The following is a 17,116-nucleotide window of genomic DNA, read 5'->3' as shown; positions in this document are numbered from 1 at the left end:
CCTCCCTTCCTCTCATTTCCTCTCCTCTTCTCTTTTCTCTATGCTTCTCCCTTCTATTCCTCCTTCTCCTTCTCCCATTCCTTTCTGAGGTTTTGTTCAGTGTTCCTATAAAATGTACAAAGGATAGAAGATGACTCTGTACTTAAGGCACAGCAAGCTTAAAGTCCTGGGTTCAGTATCCTAGAAAAAGAGAAGTAAGACCTGTAAATTTGTCTTCTATATGTATTTTAGCATTTGCATTTCAAGACACAGGCATACACACGGAGCAAATAAATAAATAAATAAATAAACAAACAAACAAGAGATGCTAGAAAAATAAATAAAATTAAAAATAATTTTAAATGTATTTTCTTAGGTATTCAACATCCTTAACAATTTACAATATCAGAAATACAAATTAAATCTACCTTGAGATTTCATCCCATATCAACTATGGTTATTATCATGATGATGACAATGATGATGATGATGTTGGTGATAATATCTCTTTCTCCTCAAAAATGTGGCGACCTCTCGTGATTATCAATGAACCTTGGCTTATCAAGTTTCAGTAAAACTAAGCATATCTTCTTATATTGAGGTTAGACAAGTCAGCTCAGTTAGGAATTAAAAGGCTGACAATGGAATCAGGCACTGCCTTTGCTCCCACTTAAGAAGTCCCATGTAAAGAACCAGTTGCACAGGTGTTACATATGTACAGAGAGCCTAGGTCCATCACATGCATGCCTCCTGGTTGAGAGTTGAGTCTCTATGTGGCCCTCTGAGCCCAGGTTAATTGATACTGTAGGTTTTTTTGTGGTGTCTTTGTTCTCTCTGACTCCTTCAATCCATACTTGCCCTTTGCCACAGGAATCCTCAAGCTCCACATACTATTAGGTGGCAAGTCTCTACATCAGTTTTCATCAGTTGCTGGGTGAACCCTCTCTGAAGACAGTTATGTTTACTACTGTCCTGACACATCAAGTCACTGGAGAACAAGTCAAACCTCTACCACTGACGTCAGACAAAGGAAGTTAAGGGAACAGGATCCACAGGCAGGTATCAGCAGCAGGAACAGACCCAACGTCATTTGTTGAGGGACCCCCAAAATCCAAGCTGCCTATCGTATACATACATGTATCCCTAGGTCAAGCCTATGTATGCTCATTGGTTGGTGATTCAGTCTCTAGGAGCCCACAAGCATCCAGGTTAGTGTAATCTGTTGGTCTTCTTTTGGAGTCCCTATCCTTTCCAGGTCCCTCAGTCCTTCTCCTTGCTGAGACTCTCAGAGTTCTATCTAATGTTTGGTTGTGGGTCTCTGCATATGTTTTGGTTAGCTGCTGGATAGTGGCTTTCAGATGACAGTTATTCTAGGCTCCTGTCAGCACACAAAAAAGAGTATTGTTAATAGTGTCAGGAATTGGTTCTTGCCCATGGGAAAGGTCTCAAGTTGGGCCAGTAATTGGTTGGCAATCCCCTCTGACTCTGCTCCATCTATGTCCCTGTACTTTTTATAGGCAGGGACAAACTTTCAGTTGAAGATTTTGTGGGTGGACTTGTGTTCTTATCTTTCCACTGAGAGTCCTGCCAGGCTATAGGTCACCAATATGGAATATAAAGAACTCAAGAAGTTAGATACCTTCAAACTAAGTTATTAAAAGTGAGGTACAGAGCTAATAGAGAATTCTCAACAGAAGAATCTCCAGTGGCTCAAAAGACTTAGTCCTTATGGGAAATTGAAATCATAACGAATCTGATATTCCACCTTACATCCATAGAATGGCTAAGATAAAAACTCAAGCAACAGCACATGTTGGCAAGGATGTGTAACAGTGTAAACTCACTCCTCCATTGCTGGTGGGAATGCAAACTTGTACAAACACTCTGGAAATCACTTCATCAGTTTCTCAAAAGTAAATATTGGGACTATGTCTACCTCAACACTCAGCTGTATCACTCCTTTAGTTGGATACTACTCAACTATTAAACACAAGGATGTCCTGAAAGTTGCCAGCAAATGGATGAAACTAGAAAACATCATTTTGAGTGATATAACCCGGACCCTCCCCTAAAAGAATACATGATATGTACTCACTTATAAGTGGGTGTAAGCTATAAAGTATAGAACTATGATCCACAGACCCCAAGAAGCTAAATAACAAAGAGGGCCCAAGGAAGGATGCTTGAATCTCATTCAGAAGGGGAAATAGTCATCAGAGTTGGATGGAAGGAGGGAACTGGCTGGGAAACAAGATGATGAGAGAAACATAGGTGGGCATGGGGAGATCAGATGTAGGGAGAGGGAAAGAGTGAAAGGAAACCACTGACAGTTGGGGATTGGAGGAAGCTCTCTAGGATGTGCCAGAGACCTGAGATGGGATGATTCAGAGAGTCCATGAGGGTCACTCTTCTTTTTAATTTTTTTTAACTTTTTCATTGATTCTTTGTTAATTTTAAATTATACACCTCAGTCCCACTCATCTCCCCATCCCCGTATACTTACCCTCTGCCCTTGAAACCTCCTCCACAAAGGAAAATTAAAGACACACACACAAACAAAAACACAACCAAACAAAGCATAAAAACATCTCATTTTAGAACCTGTAGGTGTCCCATTGTGTCCACAGAATACTCTTCAGTCCATTTGAGATCCACTTTAAATGTTCATTGCAATGAGTAATTGGTCTGATTTGAGGTCTCTGGCTTTTGCCCCACCATCAATACGGGGTCCTCACCTCGACTCCTTGTTATGCTGTCGTTGTCCTGTGTCATCAAAATCATCCAGCTTTGGATCAGCAGGACTGGTTCTTTAACACTCTCTAACAGTTCACATATATTGTAGATTTTGGAGTGGGCAAACTCAAAGGCCTAGGTGGTATACAATCTGGTCAGCCTTTTGGCTCTCCCCCATCCACACTTCCAGGACAAGCTTTCCAGGACTGCTCCAGCTAAATCACCTGATTTGAACTAAAAGCAGGAAGCAGAGTCATCTCTCCAGCTCTTATGACCTTGGGTCAGGCTCACCTATGTCCAAGACTCCATAGCCAGCTCTAGTGCACTGCACAGTTTGGGCATGGGGCCCATTCTCCCAAGTGCTGAGGCTGACATGAGGCTGGGCCAGCACTCTTGGTCCTATAAACATAGAACTGACTTACCTGTGCCCACTTCACCATGTCCAGATCCACTCTGCTGCACAGGCAAGATGTAGGTTCCATTCTACAAGTGTGTACATTATTTCCATCACATTTCTTTTTCCCCCCACATTTCTGACCTTCACATTCAATTTTAGTTATAAATTATATTTTTCAGGCTGATTTTGAAATTGTAAAACCCCTTCCTCAATCACCCACATTTGAGATTTTAGGACTAGGTCTGTCAGCCTGTTGTTGCATTGTGTTTTATTAAATTGAATTTTATAGTTTCTTTAGAATTATTTAGTTTTTACTCTTCTCATTTTCATAGTTTTTTGTTGACTCTTATTGAAACACTTTCACAAGTCACAGAATGCACACATACCAATAAGCCTAGCACAACAGCCAGTGGCAAGAAGATTCTCTGTCAGAGTGAGGCCAACCAATAATTCTCTGTATTATGTATTTTTCTTTCATGTTAAATCATATTTTGTCTATGATCACTAGTGATATCATCTAATGTAAGTCATAGATAAACTACTTAAGCAAACCAAAAACTCATAATGAGGTTTTTTTTTTTTTTTTTTTTTGGTGGTTGTCATATTTATTTTTCTGGCTATAAAAGTAATACACGAAGAGCGCTGGATTTGGTGAAAATGCTTTGAGCCCTGGCTCTGTCACTTGCCACCTGTCAGATCTAGAACAGTCACTTCTTGGAACTACCACCTTCCCATCTGGAAAACCAGACTAGGCACCCTGTTGAGCTCCCGCCATAGATGGCAGTGCAGATCCAGGAACTGAGGACAGTATGGTAAACTGGAAAGTGCTGACAAATGGAAGGGGTTTGCATCACCACCCTCAGCTGAGGTAGCACCAAAGTCCGAGCTCCTACCCCTCCCCTGACTCCTAATCACACACAATTCAGAGCCACTGACAGCCCTGGTTTGACAAAGAGGGGAGAGACCACACAGGTCTTCTCAAGCCTGGCCAGACAGGGCCTCCTGGACCTGGTCCCTCCAGAACTGAGCATCTGCTGCGGCCAGCTGGGTAAGAGCCTCCTCCAACTCAGGCCCATCCTCAGGAAAACGCTCACAGAAGGACCGGATGAGACCAGCCGCTGAGGCCTCATACTCTACAAGTTGGACTTCTGAGCCTTCGAGGCGAGTGTTGGGCTGAACAATAAGCTTCCGGGATTCCTTGCGCAGCAGTACGGTATCCCGTAGGGTGAGGAAGCACTCTGGGGGTGCGTCAGTGACTGTTGCATAGCCCTCGTACAGGGCCCGCCCTGCAACCACATCCCCTGTGGACTTCAGCACCTGGAGTCTCCGCAGGAACCGCTCCAAGGCAGGTTTGCCCACTGACCGGATCTTGCTGCCGTCCAGGTGGACACGGGCATCTGGGCGTCCATCAGAGCCTGTGGTAGGAGTGACAGTAACCAGTCCTTCACCAGCTTCCAGCAAAACTCTCAGGATCACGAACCGGGCCTGCATGTGGGCCTGTCGCCAGTTGGCCGCCTCTGGGGTGTAGAACTCCAAAGCCAGCAGCCCAGCCCGGACCATGTTGAGCCAGTTCACATAGATCACATCTTCTGCATCAGCTCCCTCAAAGCCAAAGATCTCCAGCACTTGGGGGTTGAGACAGAGGTAGAGGCCCACACTCTCTGCCCGGCACTCTTCGTAGCTGGAGGCAATGGTGCTGAATTTGCTATCCCATGTCTCTCCACTCCGGTACCAGCTCTGGATCTGCTCCCCAGTCTCTGGGTTAATCACAGTCTCCTGTTCAAAGTTGAAAGCACCTTTCTCATCCTGTACAAAGAGCTTGCCGCTGCCGTGGCCCAACAGCTCGTGTAACCCCACCTGCACATCAAAGGACGGCCCCTTCCAGCGGATATACAGGTCCTTGTCTTCTTCCTCCAAGAACGTGAGTTTCTCCCGCTTTGTGGCATAGGCCACAGCCAGCACATTCCCCAGAGACACATTCTTAAAGCCTTCTGTCTGTCTCAGATCATCATAGTTGGGGATGTTGATGCCCGCAGGGATGCCAGAGCCAGCAAAGGTGAGAACATCCAGGGAAGTGAAGTCAGGGGTGAGGAACTTGTCCTTCTCAAAGGCAGGCGGCCAGGGCAGCTCCCTCAGCAGCTGCTCAGCACTGGCGACCAGCCGCTCGAACTTCGCACTCATGGCCTTATTAACCATGGCCACAAAGCCTTCAAACTCTCCTCGGGAGCCAAAGGGGTCACGGTAGCTCTCAATGAAGCCAATGTAACTCTCTACAATGGGGCCTTTGTCCTGAATCCAGAAGCGAGAGCCCCTCTTATGGGCCTCAATGGAGCCCTGGGTGAAGCTCTCCACGTACTGAGCCAGCATTTGCTCCTGGTGGCTGTTGGCTGCATAAGCCTTAGCTTTCTCCAAGTGTTCTACCACCTTCTGGAGGATGGGGCCATAGTCCCCCCGGGTGACCTGGAAATGGTTCCCCTGGAACTCATAACTCTTCAACTTGGAAGTCAATTCAGAGTCAAGAGCAGGGTCTGTGTTGAGTACTGAAGCCAGTCGCACCTCATAGTGGGACTTCCCTTCCTGGCCAACCACCTTGAAGAGCCGTGTGTTGTATGCACTGAGGTTCTGAGAGTCCAGAAAGTCCTGGGCCAGCTTAGCATCTTCCATGGTACAATCCCCAGAGAAATAGGTGGTGACTCCCTCCTTCCCCAGCCCAAGATGTCGAAGCCTTGGTTCCAGAGAGAACATAAGCTCCCCACAGGTCTGCCAAAGGTTCTTGACTTCTTCTGGCTGCTGTTGGGCAGCCTTACTCCCCAGGATCACACGTTCCAGCTTTTCCTTGGGCAGGTTAGGAACAAACTTGGTGTCACCAAAGGACTTATAGTTGCCCATGTTGGAGTAGACCCCGGCAGCATAGACTAGGAATGCCTGATACTCTTCTTCAGTAAGGCCCTCAGCCAAGGCATGCTGGCGCAGCTGGTCAGGGTCCTGGGCACGGAAGAGGCGGCTAAGCAGGGCATAGATGTAGGGTGCTTCAGGGGATGTCTGGAGCAGCACAGCCAGGCCTCCATACCAAGCAGCTCTAGACAGGTGATGGGCATAGAGGCGCTCTGTGGGTGACAGCAGGCGGAATGCCTCACGGCAGTCCAGGCTAGACACACCGATATCATTGGGTAGGATGTACTGGGTATCTGCCATGAGCCCTGCTGCAGCTGCTCCGTTCGCAAACTCACTTCCCCATAATGAGTTTTAATATTGATATTATAAACTATGACTCTTGTATAAGATATTTGTTCATGATAATTACATATTAATGTAAAGATATGAAAATTACTTGCTCAAGAATGGACTTACTGATTCATGTTAAAGAAATGAAATTTCTTAGATGAAAGACATGAAATTTGGCATTCAATAAAAACATCAACTGTGTACTAAAAATTGTATCCATGCAAATACATAATTGAACAAAAAGATTCACTGCTGCATTATCTACCTCAACGAAACTTCAAATTCAGATTTATTTACACTTAAGACCAGAAAATAATAAGACTTAAGCCAGTAAGCATGTAGTGAATATTCTATAACTGTCAGAAATCAACTCACTGTCAGTCATCTGGCTTTCCTTCATACTATAAAATAATGGAAGAAAATGCTTTAAAACTGCTTAAAGTTGTAGCAAACATTGTGATCCCCACTTTTTTGAATCATAGCTTTAACTATGATATTACAAAAGTGTAAATATTGCACAATGATGAGGTAGACTACAGCACTTCTGAATTAAGCAGAAAAGATTTTCACAAACAACGCAGGATGGAAACAGAAGAAAGAGAAGTGAAGAATTGCTATATTCACTAATGCTTCAAACCTCAAAAGTATAGACAGTAGGTCTTCTGTTTTTAAATAGGATTGCAGTGGATGTCAGAAAAATTAAGGGTTGAAAATCATGTTCATTTCTTAGTCTGTTCTGGAGCTTTCCAGTAAAGAAATATTTTCATTTGTGAGAATGTATTTCTAATATCTTCTCTAAGAAAGAAACTATCTCTCCATATATATATTTATATATCATTGTAAAGCTATTAATTCTTAGTATTTTATTATTTTGTTAGATTGAATCATGTATCAGCTTCCCTCACAATACAAAGCTCTCTGCCTCCAGAGTGTTTGGAATACTGATTTGTTATCACTAATGTTACATAATTTAACAAATTTATTAAGGTTTTAAATGTATATTTTATACATAATAGATATTGACAATCAATATGTAGAAATAATGTGGAACTTATGTGTCCTAGAATATAACTAGGCAAATATCCTTTATGTCTCTAAGAGTATGTCCTTTTTAATAGATCATTTCCATCAACTATACACACACACACATCTATCTCTTTTCTAATTTGTTGTATTTTGAATTTTTTCTTTTCTCTTACATATCTGCGAAAGTATGAAATGCAAGATGGCTGTTCTTTTAGGAGAAGGGAACTTAATGTCATGCTTTTATTATCCATGTCTTGTGACTGTTTGACAGCTCTCTATATATACTTCCAAAAGCTAATTTCTGAAGTAGGTAGGTTTCAAGCAGATGAATGCTTTGGTGGCATTTTGTATGCTGGGTCACCAAGAGATCATTCTACTTAGAAGTATTTTTTTTTGTCACATCTGAAGAATAACCCTTTCCTAAAGAATTTAAATTAGTTATAGGCAATACTGTGAAAGGAAACAGAGACATTTGTGGTAGTTAAAATAATTTATACGTAGGTGACATTAATATAACTACAGAAAGTTTAACTTATTTAACTTTTGTACCTGGTATCTGTCTAGAAAATTGTCCATTTCATCCAGATTTTCCACACATGATTCAGGGTCAAATGACCATTCTTGACTCTCACATTTCTGTCTGCCACTGGCTATGCTCTTACACATATCTATAATAAACTTTCTCCCTCATTATACCTAGAATAAGAAGAGTAATGTCCTTTCCTTTCATCTTAACTTTTTTCACTCAGTGGCATACATGCAGACAGTGTAGGAAAACGAACTTAGAGTTCACTGTCTGGCCAGCATAGACACAGGTAGTGAATTTTCTAGTAGTTTAGAGACACTTCCTCAAGAGAATAAGCTAGAAAGTACTAGGATGATATCTTACATCCTACTGTGTACTATCTCAAATAGTACTCATAGGGCATACACACACACACACACACACACACACACACACACACAGATGCACACACACATACAACCATTAAAATTCCAAGTGAAAAGAGCACACTTAATGTTGACATTGAAATTCCTGATAATAAATTATTTAAATATCCAGAAAGTATCCAGAAGCTTCAGTAAGTTGAATGTTTACTAGGGAATAGCTATGTTTTTGTGTGCATAAGCACATTACTGTAGGATTTAATCATAAAAGGAAATATAATTGATGCATTCAAATGTATTAAATATCTTAAGGTAAATATATGAAATCTGCTGCAAAAGGCTACATTTTACATAATTAGAAATTTGTTCTGTGCTGAATATGGAAATCCTTATCACAAGAAATGTGTATTTCAGAGACTACAGAAAACCAAGAAGAGACGATGACTGCTAATAAATATGAATTTATTACTGAAATTTAAAGAAAATTCTAGAATTATATAGTATTGGCTAACAACCGATTAATACCTGAAAATAAAATATGGTTTTGCTTTAAATGGGTGAAAACTACATTTTATCTTTTTTATTGAAAATAAAATAATTGTGTCAAGGTTGACATATTTCTGAGATAATGTAAAGGGAAAAATATGGAAGTGTGTAATACTACAGAAGGGGATGAGCATAGTAAATATGGATGGCTTTTTCATTTTGTTAGATTTCTGCTTTGAAGGGACAAGTAAACCTAAGATTATATATAATAGCTACCAGTTTTTCTTCTGATATGTACTAATTTGATTGCTATAATAAAGAATTAACACTGGACTTATCACATATAATTCAGACCCACAATTATAATTAATCATACCAAAGCCTAAGGGAAATGAGCCTGTAGTCCCAATTGCCATCTAGTAAGATAAAATGCTGGCAGTCTAATGTTCATTTGGAAGAAACCTGTTGCTCAACTAAGGTAGGTTCTAAGTCTCCAAATCTAAACACAGATAAGTTACCTTCATAGAAAAAATATATCATAGTCATATGTTGTTTTCTTACTTAGTTCATGTGTTTTCATTTTCAATGGCTGAAAATATCTATTTGTGGTGAATTGGAAGAATGTGTCACCAGGTAGTAACAGAATAAAATTTGTTTTAGACTGGTTTGAAGACTTTATTTTTTTTATAATTGTTCAAGCACATTCATGTTCTTAATGGACTTTTTGTCAAAAGTAATTGTAAACAGTGAATAACACATTCAAATTGAACTGAGCTCCATGTATGGATCTTACCATCATTTGTTATGTCTAGAAAATTCCTGAAATGTTCTTCAGCCATATTTCAATTTTCACATATCATCATTGACAAAGTGATACATCCAACACAAGAATCAGAACAAAATCACAAAGGGAGTATACAGAGAGAGACAGAGACAGAGGGACAGAAACAGACAGAGATCGAGGAGACTCTGACAGAGATAGAAAGAGAGACAGAGAAACAGAGACAGATAGAGACAGACATAGAGACAGAGAGATGTTGGTCAGAAATAGAGGGAAAGAAAGAGACAGGGAGATAGAGAAATTCTAAATATGTCAGAAATATCTTTTATCTTTTATTTAATTTCCAAAGTTTTTACAATTTATTAAATGATAATTTCTTTCTGCATGTAACATTCATCATGGGTCTCTTTATATCTTGGATCTGGTTTGTTCCCAGACATCCACTTAGTTATAGGAGTTTTCTGTCTAATCTCATCAAGTGATGAAATACAATGCTCACTTCATCCAGAGAAGGATGCTCTAGATTCTTGTGAATAATGATGGTGAAGCCTGTATGTTTCTGTAAGAGACAATACCCTGAGTCACATAGTTGGATATATACTGACCACCTGAGACTCCCATAGAAAAGGACATTAACCTAGGTTTTCTTTCCCTTTCTCTCTCATATGCACTGCTATCAGATAAAGTGAGGGTTGGGGAGCTCCTTCCATTGCTGATATGAGTGGGACGGACAGTTGTTGGGTGTGCAGTAGTAAAAGCCCTGAATCTTTGTCAATTTAAAATATTACATAAAATAGTCAATTTTAAAATCAAGCTTAATCAAATGCATAATAAATTTTGCTTTATTTTTATTAGGAGATCCCTTACTGCTACAAACAGGTAATAAGGACTGTGTACTAACCACACAGTTTTTCAGAGGAAACCTGGATCAAGTGTAGTAACATAAAGGCCAATTAACATTATTTGATTACCTAGTATATATTTCTATAACTGATTAAAATTCTTTTCAAATGCATCATGATTTATTTGGTGGATAATAAGATCCTCTCTGTATCACATGAATACTCTAAAGCACAGAAGAAGCTCTGTTATACTAGCTGTAATGACAGATTTCCTTGGTGTCATTTTGAATTTCAAATATTTTCTTGATCTAAGTATACTTCATGCCAAGGCAGTATGACTCACAAAAGTTAGGGAACTTATAGAAAGCAGCATGCTTCATAAATTACAAGGAAATGTAATCAAATTTTCTGAACAGTCTAGCTGAGCCGTTAGCTTTAAAAGTCTTTCAACTAAAAAGCAATGGATCTTTAAACTGAGTTATGACTTACTTATACAATAATAGTAATACCCGAAGTCAGTTATCTTCTGTGTTGTGGGTGCATTGTTGATATTCAGAAGGCAATAACTATATTTCCCATTCTCTTTAACATTTTACAACCATTTTAGACATGCAAAGAAGAATGGAGAGGGAAAATTGTTCTTCCTTTACTGAATTCATACTAATGGGAATTACCAACAACTCTGAGGTAAAAGTGGCTCTGTTTACAATATTTCTACTGGTCTATCTTATCAATCTCATTGGGAATCTTGGAATGATTGTTTTAATTAAAGTGGATTCACAGCTACAAACACCAATGTACTTTTTCCTCAGTAACCTCTCCTTCTGTGACCTCTGCTATTCCACTGCAGTTGGGCCCAAGATGTTAATGGACATATTTGGTAACGATAAGTCAATTCCATTTTTTGGCTGTGCTCTGCAATTCTTCATTTCCTGTACATTTGTGGATTCTGAATGTATACTGCTGGCAGTGATGGCCTTTGACCGATATCAGGCCATCAGCAATCCCTTACTTTACACAACGAACATGTCCAACAGGCTATGCTCTTTGCTAATGTCTGGAGTTTATTTTGTAGGTGTGGCAGACTCTTTGATCCATACAACATTGACATTTCACTTGTGTTTCTGTGGATCTAATGAAATTGATCATTTCTTTTGTGATATCCCTCCCATCTTACTACTGTCCTGCTCAGACACACAGGTCAATGAGTTAGCAATATTCACGATTTTTGGGTTCATTGAACTGAGCACCATCTCAGGAGTTCTTGTCTCCTATTGTTACATCATCTCATCAGTCTTGAAGATCAGTTCTGTTGAGGGCAGGTTCAAAGCTTTCTCTACCTGTGCCTCCCACCTGACTGCAGTTGCAATTTTCCAAGGAACTGTGCTTTTCATGTATTTCCGGCCAAGTTCTTCTTACTCTCTTGATCAAGACAAAATGAGCTCACTGTTTTATATCCTTGTGATACCCATGCTAAACCCTCTGATTTACAGCCTGAGGAACAAGGATGTGAAAGAGGCCCTGAAAAAATTGAAAAATAAACGATGCTGTTAAATATATATTGAAAATTCTCTACCTTTTTCATATAGTGATTGTTTTTTTAAAATTATGTCATATGAAAAATTTGATTTGATCTAATGTTTATTTAGTGAAATTACTATTCCCTTTAATGCTAGAGTAAAATTGTTACCCAAATGCTATAGTACATTCTCTCTCTCTCTCTCTTTCTCTCTCTCTCTGTATGCACACATGTATATATGTAGATATGTGTGTATAAGTATGTGTGCATGTGTGTATTTATCCCTTTCCTATACTCAGATTTTATAAGACTGTATAACTCAACATCAAGATTATTTGAGGAAGATTTGCCAGATAAAATTTATTGGAATTTAATAGAAATATTCAACAAGCTACTAATTTTTTTATCTTGGCTTTGTCTTCTTTTTCTATCATATCTCTACATCTCATCTTTCTAGCTATTTACAAATGTTTCAAAATAAACATTTTGTTCATACATAATGCCATAATTGACTGTGTTGTGTTAGTATCCCACTCAGATCCCTGGATCTTAATACACTTTTTTTTCTGTTTGGCTCTGAAAGAACAAGCCAGAGATAGCTAGATTATAGTAGTTTGTGTACAGGTTCAGTATGCTAGCATTGAAATTTCCACAGATAATGGACTTTAAGTACAAAGTGGCATTTTAAATTTTCTAAGGCTCACTTTATATTTTAATCTTATGGAGAACTGTTACTGATAAACCTCATAAATTTGTTAAAATATAATATTATTATTAAGAGACTCAAAAATCAGAATGTTCAAGAATTACGTAGATGCAGTTTCTAGTATTATGATGAACTAGAAGTTCACTCCCTCTTCCCTCTCTCCTCTCCCTCCCCCTCCCACAGCCTCTGGAAATGTTCTTAAACATTAATCATTGCAAAAAAAAAAAACATTAATCATTGCATGGAGACTTCAGAGCTCTCTCTTAAATTATAGTAACTATGCTAGCTGATAATTAAGTTACATGATTTCTAGGATGATTTCCAGTTATCAATCTTTGGCTTTTTGTTATCTGTGATTGTAGATTATTAGTATATTGCTATGTAAAGTTCAAACTACTTCTAAATTATTCCTATAATAAAATTAGTGTTTCATTTTCGTATGAAAGAATTGCATTTAATCTTTACTATGTTTTATCTGAAACAATAGCACCAGTGAGATAATATTAACTTTGAAAACCTAATTATTCTTAAATGTAGTCTTGTACTGAAATGTTAATTGTATTTAGAGTTTCTTTTGTTTTTATACTCAGGCATCAGTTTCCCCTTCCTCCTCTCCTCCAACTCCCTTTTTTCCCCACTTCCCCTCTGCCTACCCTCATCCACTGCTTCTAGTTTATTTCTCTTCAGAAAAGGGCAGGCTACCCATGGCACATTAAGTTGCAATAAGACCTCCCCTCATATTAACGCTGGACAAGACAACTTAGTATGAGGGAAAGGGTCAAAAAATTAGGCAAAAGAGTCAGAGACAGTCCCTGCTCCAATTGTTAGGAGTCTCACAAAAAAGACCAAGTTACACAACTGTAACATATATGCCTAGGATGTAGGTCAGTCCCATACAGGCTCCTGGTTGCCAGTTCAGTCTCTGTCAGCCACTGTGAACCCAGATTAATTATCTTGTGGCGTCCTTGATCCCCCTTGCTGCTACAATCCTTTCTGTATATTCTTCTGAAGGATTCTCCAAGCTCCACATAATGATTGGCTGTGGATCACTGCATCTGTTTCCATCAGTTGCTGGATGAAGTCTTTCTGCTCTCTGATGACAACTGGTTTATGAATTAAATTATGAATATAGCAGAATATCATTAAAGATTCATTTCATTGACTTTTCCCCCCAGTCATGTATGGTTCTATCCTACTTCTCTGGGCTATGCAGCCTCTGAGTCCTGGCCTTCCAGGCAATGTCAGGGAATGGGATACCTCTGGTGACATAAGTCTCAAGCTGGACCAGTAACTGGTTGGCCATTCAGACAATTTCTGCACCACCTTTACCCCAGCATATATTCTAGGCAGGAAAAACTGTAGGTCAAAGGATTTCTGGTTTGGTTAGTGTTTCAATTCTTCCATTGGAAGTCTTGCCTAGTTACAGGATATAGCCAGTACAGACTCCACATCCTCCAATGAGTAGGAGTCTTAGCTAGTGTTATCTTCATAGATTCTTTGGAGTGTCCATGTAATGTATTTTCTAGCTCACACCAAGGTGTACTCCCAATTCCAGTTGTCTCTCTTAGTTCTCTTTTCCTCTATCCTTTCCGAACTAGCTGATCCCTCTTGTTTCCAACACACCCTCCAACTCCACACCACCACTGTTGTCTATTCTATTTCCTCTTCTGAATAGATTAATACACTCCCCACCTGAACCCTTCTTGTTAGTTAGAATTTATGGGTTTGTGGATTGTTGTATAGTTGTCTTAAACATCATGAACATTAGCCTCTTTTAAGTGAGTACATACCATATTGTCCTTCTCTGTCTGGGTTACCTTACTATGAATAGTATTTCTAGTTCCATCTTCTTAATCACACCATTGATATGGATATTTATGTTCATTAATGTTAAAATAATTTAAATTTGTAACCTTAGTGAAGCAAGTTGCCTCATACAGAAAATGACTACAGTATAAATTTTTAGCTCATTTTAATTTTGACCATCAATATCCATAAAACGTTCTATAATCACTCTTATACTGATTTATAAAACTGTATGAAAACATCTATTCTCATTGGACGCACCAGTTGATAGACACCCCAAAACACCTCTCCTAGTTTTTGTTTGTTAGTTTTTTGCTTTTTGTTTGTCTTTGTTGATTTTATTTTTGTTTTTTGACAGATTCTTGGTACTACATAGTCTTGGTTAGTCTGGAACTCAATATGTAAACCAGAAGAGCCTAGAACATACAAAGATCTACCCATTTCTGCCTCTTGAATATCGGATGTAAATGAATGTGCCACCATTTCTGGCTCCATCTCTAGATTATATCCAAGTAGAAATGATGATTAAACCCATTCTAAAATATTTAAGAAACTTTGCCAGTCAGAAGTGATACATATCTTTAATCCTAGCACTTGAGAGGCACAGGCAGGTGGATTTCTGAGTTCGAGGCCAGCCTGGTCTACAGAGTGAGTTCCAGGACAGCCAGAGATACACAGAGAAACCCTGTCTCAGAAAACCAACCAATCAAATAAACAAAGAAACTTTGTCATACTACATCACTTGTGGCAGGATAAAATTTCAAAACCTTAAGTATTTATTGCATACTATTTAAGAGTCACAAAATAATGAAAAACCCATGAGGCTTGTAATTTGGATTTTCAGTTCTAATTTCCATATTGCAACCAGCCAGGTTTGTTTCATATCGAATCACAGATAATATACTAATAATAAGATTTTGTGAGCTATTTTTGTTGCAAATTAGTTGGAGATGTATTAATTCTTATCTGTATTTTGGAATGCCACATAATCACAAGAAAGACAAAAAAGTTACCATACAATGAGCAGAAAGTTCACAAGGAACATTGTATGTAAGAACCCTGAGGTGTCTCAGACACTGAGCCACCAACCAGGCAGCATACACTAGCTAATATGAGGTCCCCGACACATACACAGAGAAATGCCTGGTCTGGCTTCAGTTTGTGAAGTTGCACCTAACCCTCTAGACACTTGAGGCCCCAGGGATTGGGAAGGTCTGGTGAGTGGGGGCTGGGGCATCCTCTTGGAAGATGGGGTAGGAGGTATGGGATGATGAACAGTCAGAGGGTGGACTGGGAGGCGGATAACAACTGGACTGTAAAAATAGCTAAATAACAATAACAATAATAATAATATCTATTTATACATGAGATTTATATGACATTTCAATTTATTAAAATCTTAAAAATATCAACCATTAACATTATGTTCTTAATTCCATTATATTATAGATGTAATTATTTGTTTAATTTTTTGTATTAATTTGTAACTACAAATCCCCTTTGTCTCTCCAAATCCTCCGATATTGTCCTCTGTGCTTACTTTGAACTTTGTGTTTTTAATTAATTTGTATTCCATGTATATATGTATATTCCCATATATAACCTGCTTCATGTGTATAGTGATATATATCATGTGTATATATATATATATATATATATATATATATATATATATATATCATGTGTGTGTGTGTGTGTGTGTGTGTGTGTGTGTTTAGGGCTGATATTGAATAACAAATTGGTGTGTTCTTCTCTGGGGAAGACTATTTCTCCTGCTCTCACCCATGAAGAAAATTATTTTAAGAGACATTGTTTTGTTGCATAGCAATCAGGAATTTGTTGAAAACTTTATCTTTGGAGATAAAAAAAAATCTCTGTTAGACACACATTTTGACACTGAAAAATAGTATCACTGCTAACACATGAGGAACGTAACCATTTTGTGGATTACTTGCATGTGTTCTTTTATTTAGCAATGGAAATTTTAGAAATTACCATTAGCATGAGCTGCATCTTAACTAATCACATAGTATAACCACAGTTTGAATTTCACATTATCATAAGTCATGAGTTTCTTTGCTGGCCAGACAGGAGGTAAACTGGAAATATAACTTCTACCATTTTCTTTAAGCTCCTTGTGATCATATGACTTAATTTAGCATGAAGAATATATATGGGCAATCTGAATGTCATTTTTAGTTTGGATGAATCTAAAAGTAATGCACATATTTCATCACTATCCATTAATCTGTCTTATTTGATCATCTAAGGGGGGATACAGACTGATTGGATTGACTGATCCAGTCAATTGAATACAGCAAAGGGGGACCCAGGCTGAATACCCCATAACTGTTTAAATGAACAAATAGCCATAAATTGAAAGATATTCAGTTGCTAACAAAAGAATAATAGTTGTTATAAGTAAGCATCTTACAAAAACTGCATTTTCCTCATTTTGAAGGCATTTAATTTCTTTGTAAGTGATATTCTGTTGCAATTTTCTAATAGTTTTAATGCTCAGTACAAAATAATCACTAAAATATCAGATAAGAGATTGAAAATGTACCAAGACGAGAAGGAGAAGGAGGAAGAGGAGGAGGAGGAGGAGGAGGAGGAGGAGGAGGAGGAGGAGGAGGAGGAGGAGGAGAAGCAGAAGAAGAAGAAGAAGAAGAAGAAGAAGAAGAAGAAGAAGAAGAAGAAGAAGAAGAAGAAGAAGAAGAAGAAGAAG

General features: G+C 38.7%; 1 protein-coding gene and 1 pseudogene across 1 annotated transcript; one reads left to right on the top strand and one right to left on the bottom strand.

Annotated features, from left to right (window-relative positions):
* Window positions 1–3,720: 3,720 nt before the first annotated feature.
* Window positions 3,721–6,327, bottom strand: LOC114637373 (annotated as a pseudogene).
* A 4,639-nt stretch (window positions 6,328–10,966) lies between these two features.
* On the top strand, window positions 10,967–11,911 carry LOC114637392 (olfactory receptor 5W2-like). Its single transcript, XM_028785620.1, has one exon. It carries the CDS (start codon window positions 10,967–10,969, stop codon window positions 11,909–11,911), a length of 945 nt encoding a protein of 314 aa, XP_028641453.1.
* Window positions 11,912–17,116: the final 5,205 nt, after the last annotated feature.

Source organism: Grammomys surdaster, unplaced genomic scaffold, assembly GCF_004785775.1.
Source record: "Grammomys surdaster isolate TR1022 unplaced genomic scaffold, NIH_TR_1.0 125284, whole genome shotgun sequence".
Lineage (NCBI taxonomy): Eukaryota > Metazoa > Chordata > Mammalia > Rodentia > Muridae > Grammomys > Grammomys surdaster.
Note: the sequence above shows the minus strand (reverse complement) of the source record. Positions and strands in the feature narration are given on the sequence as shown.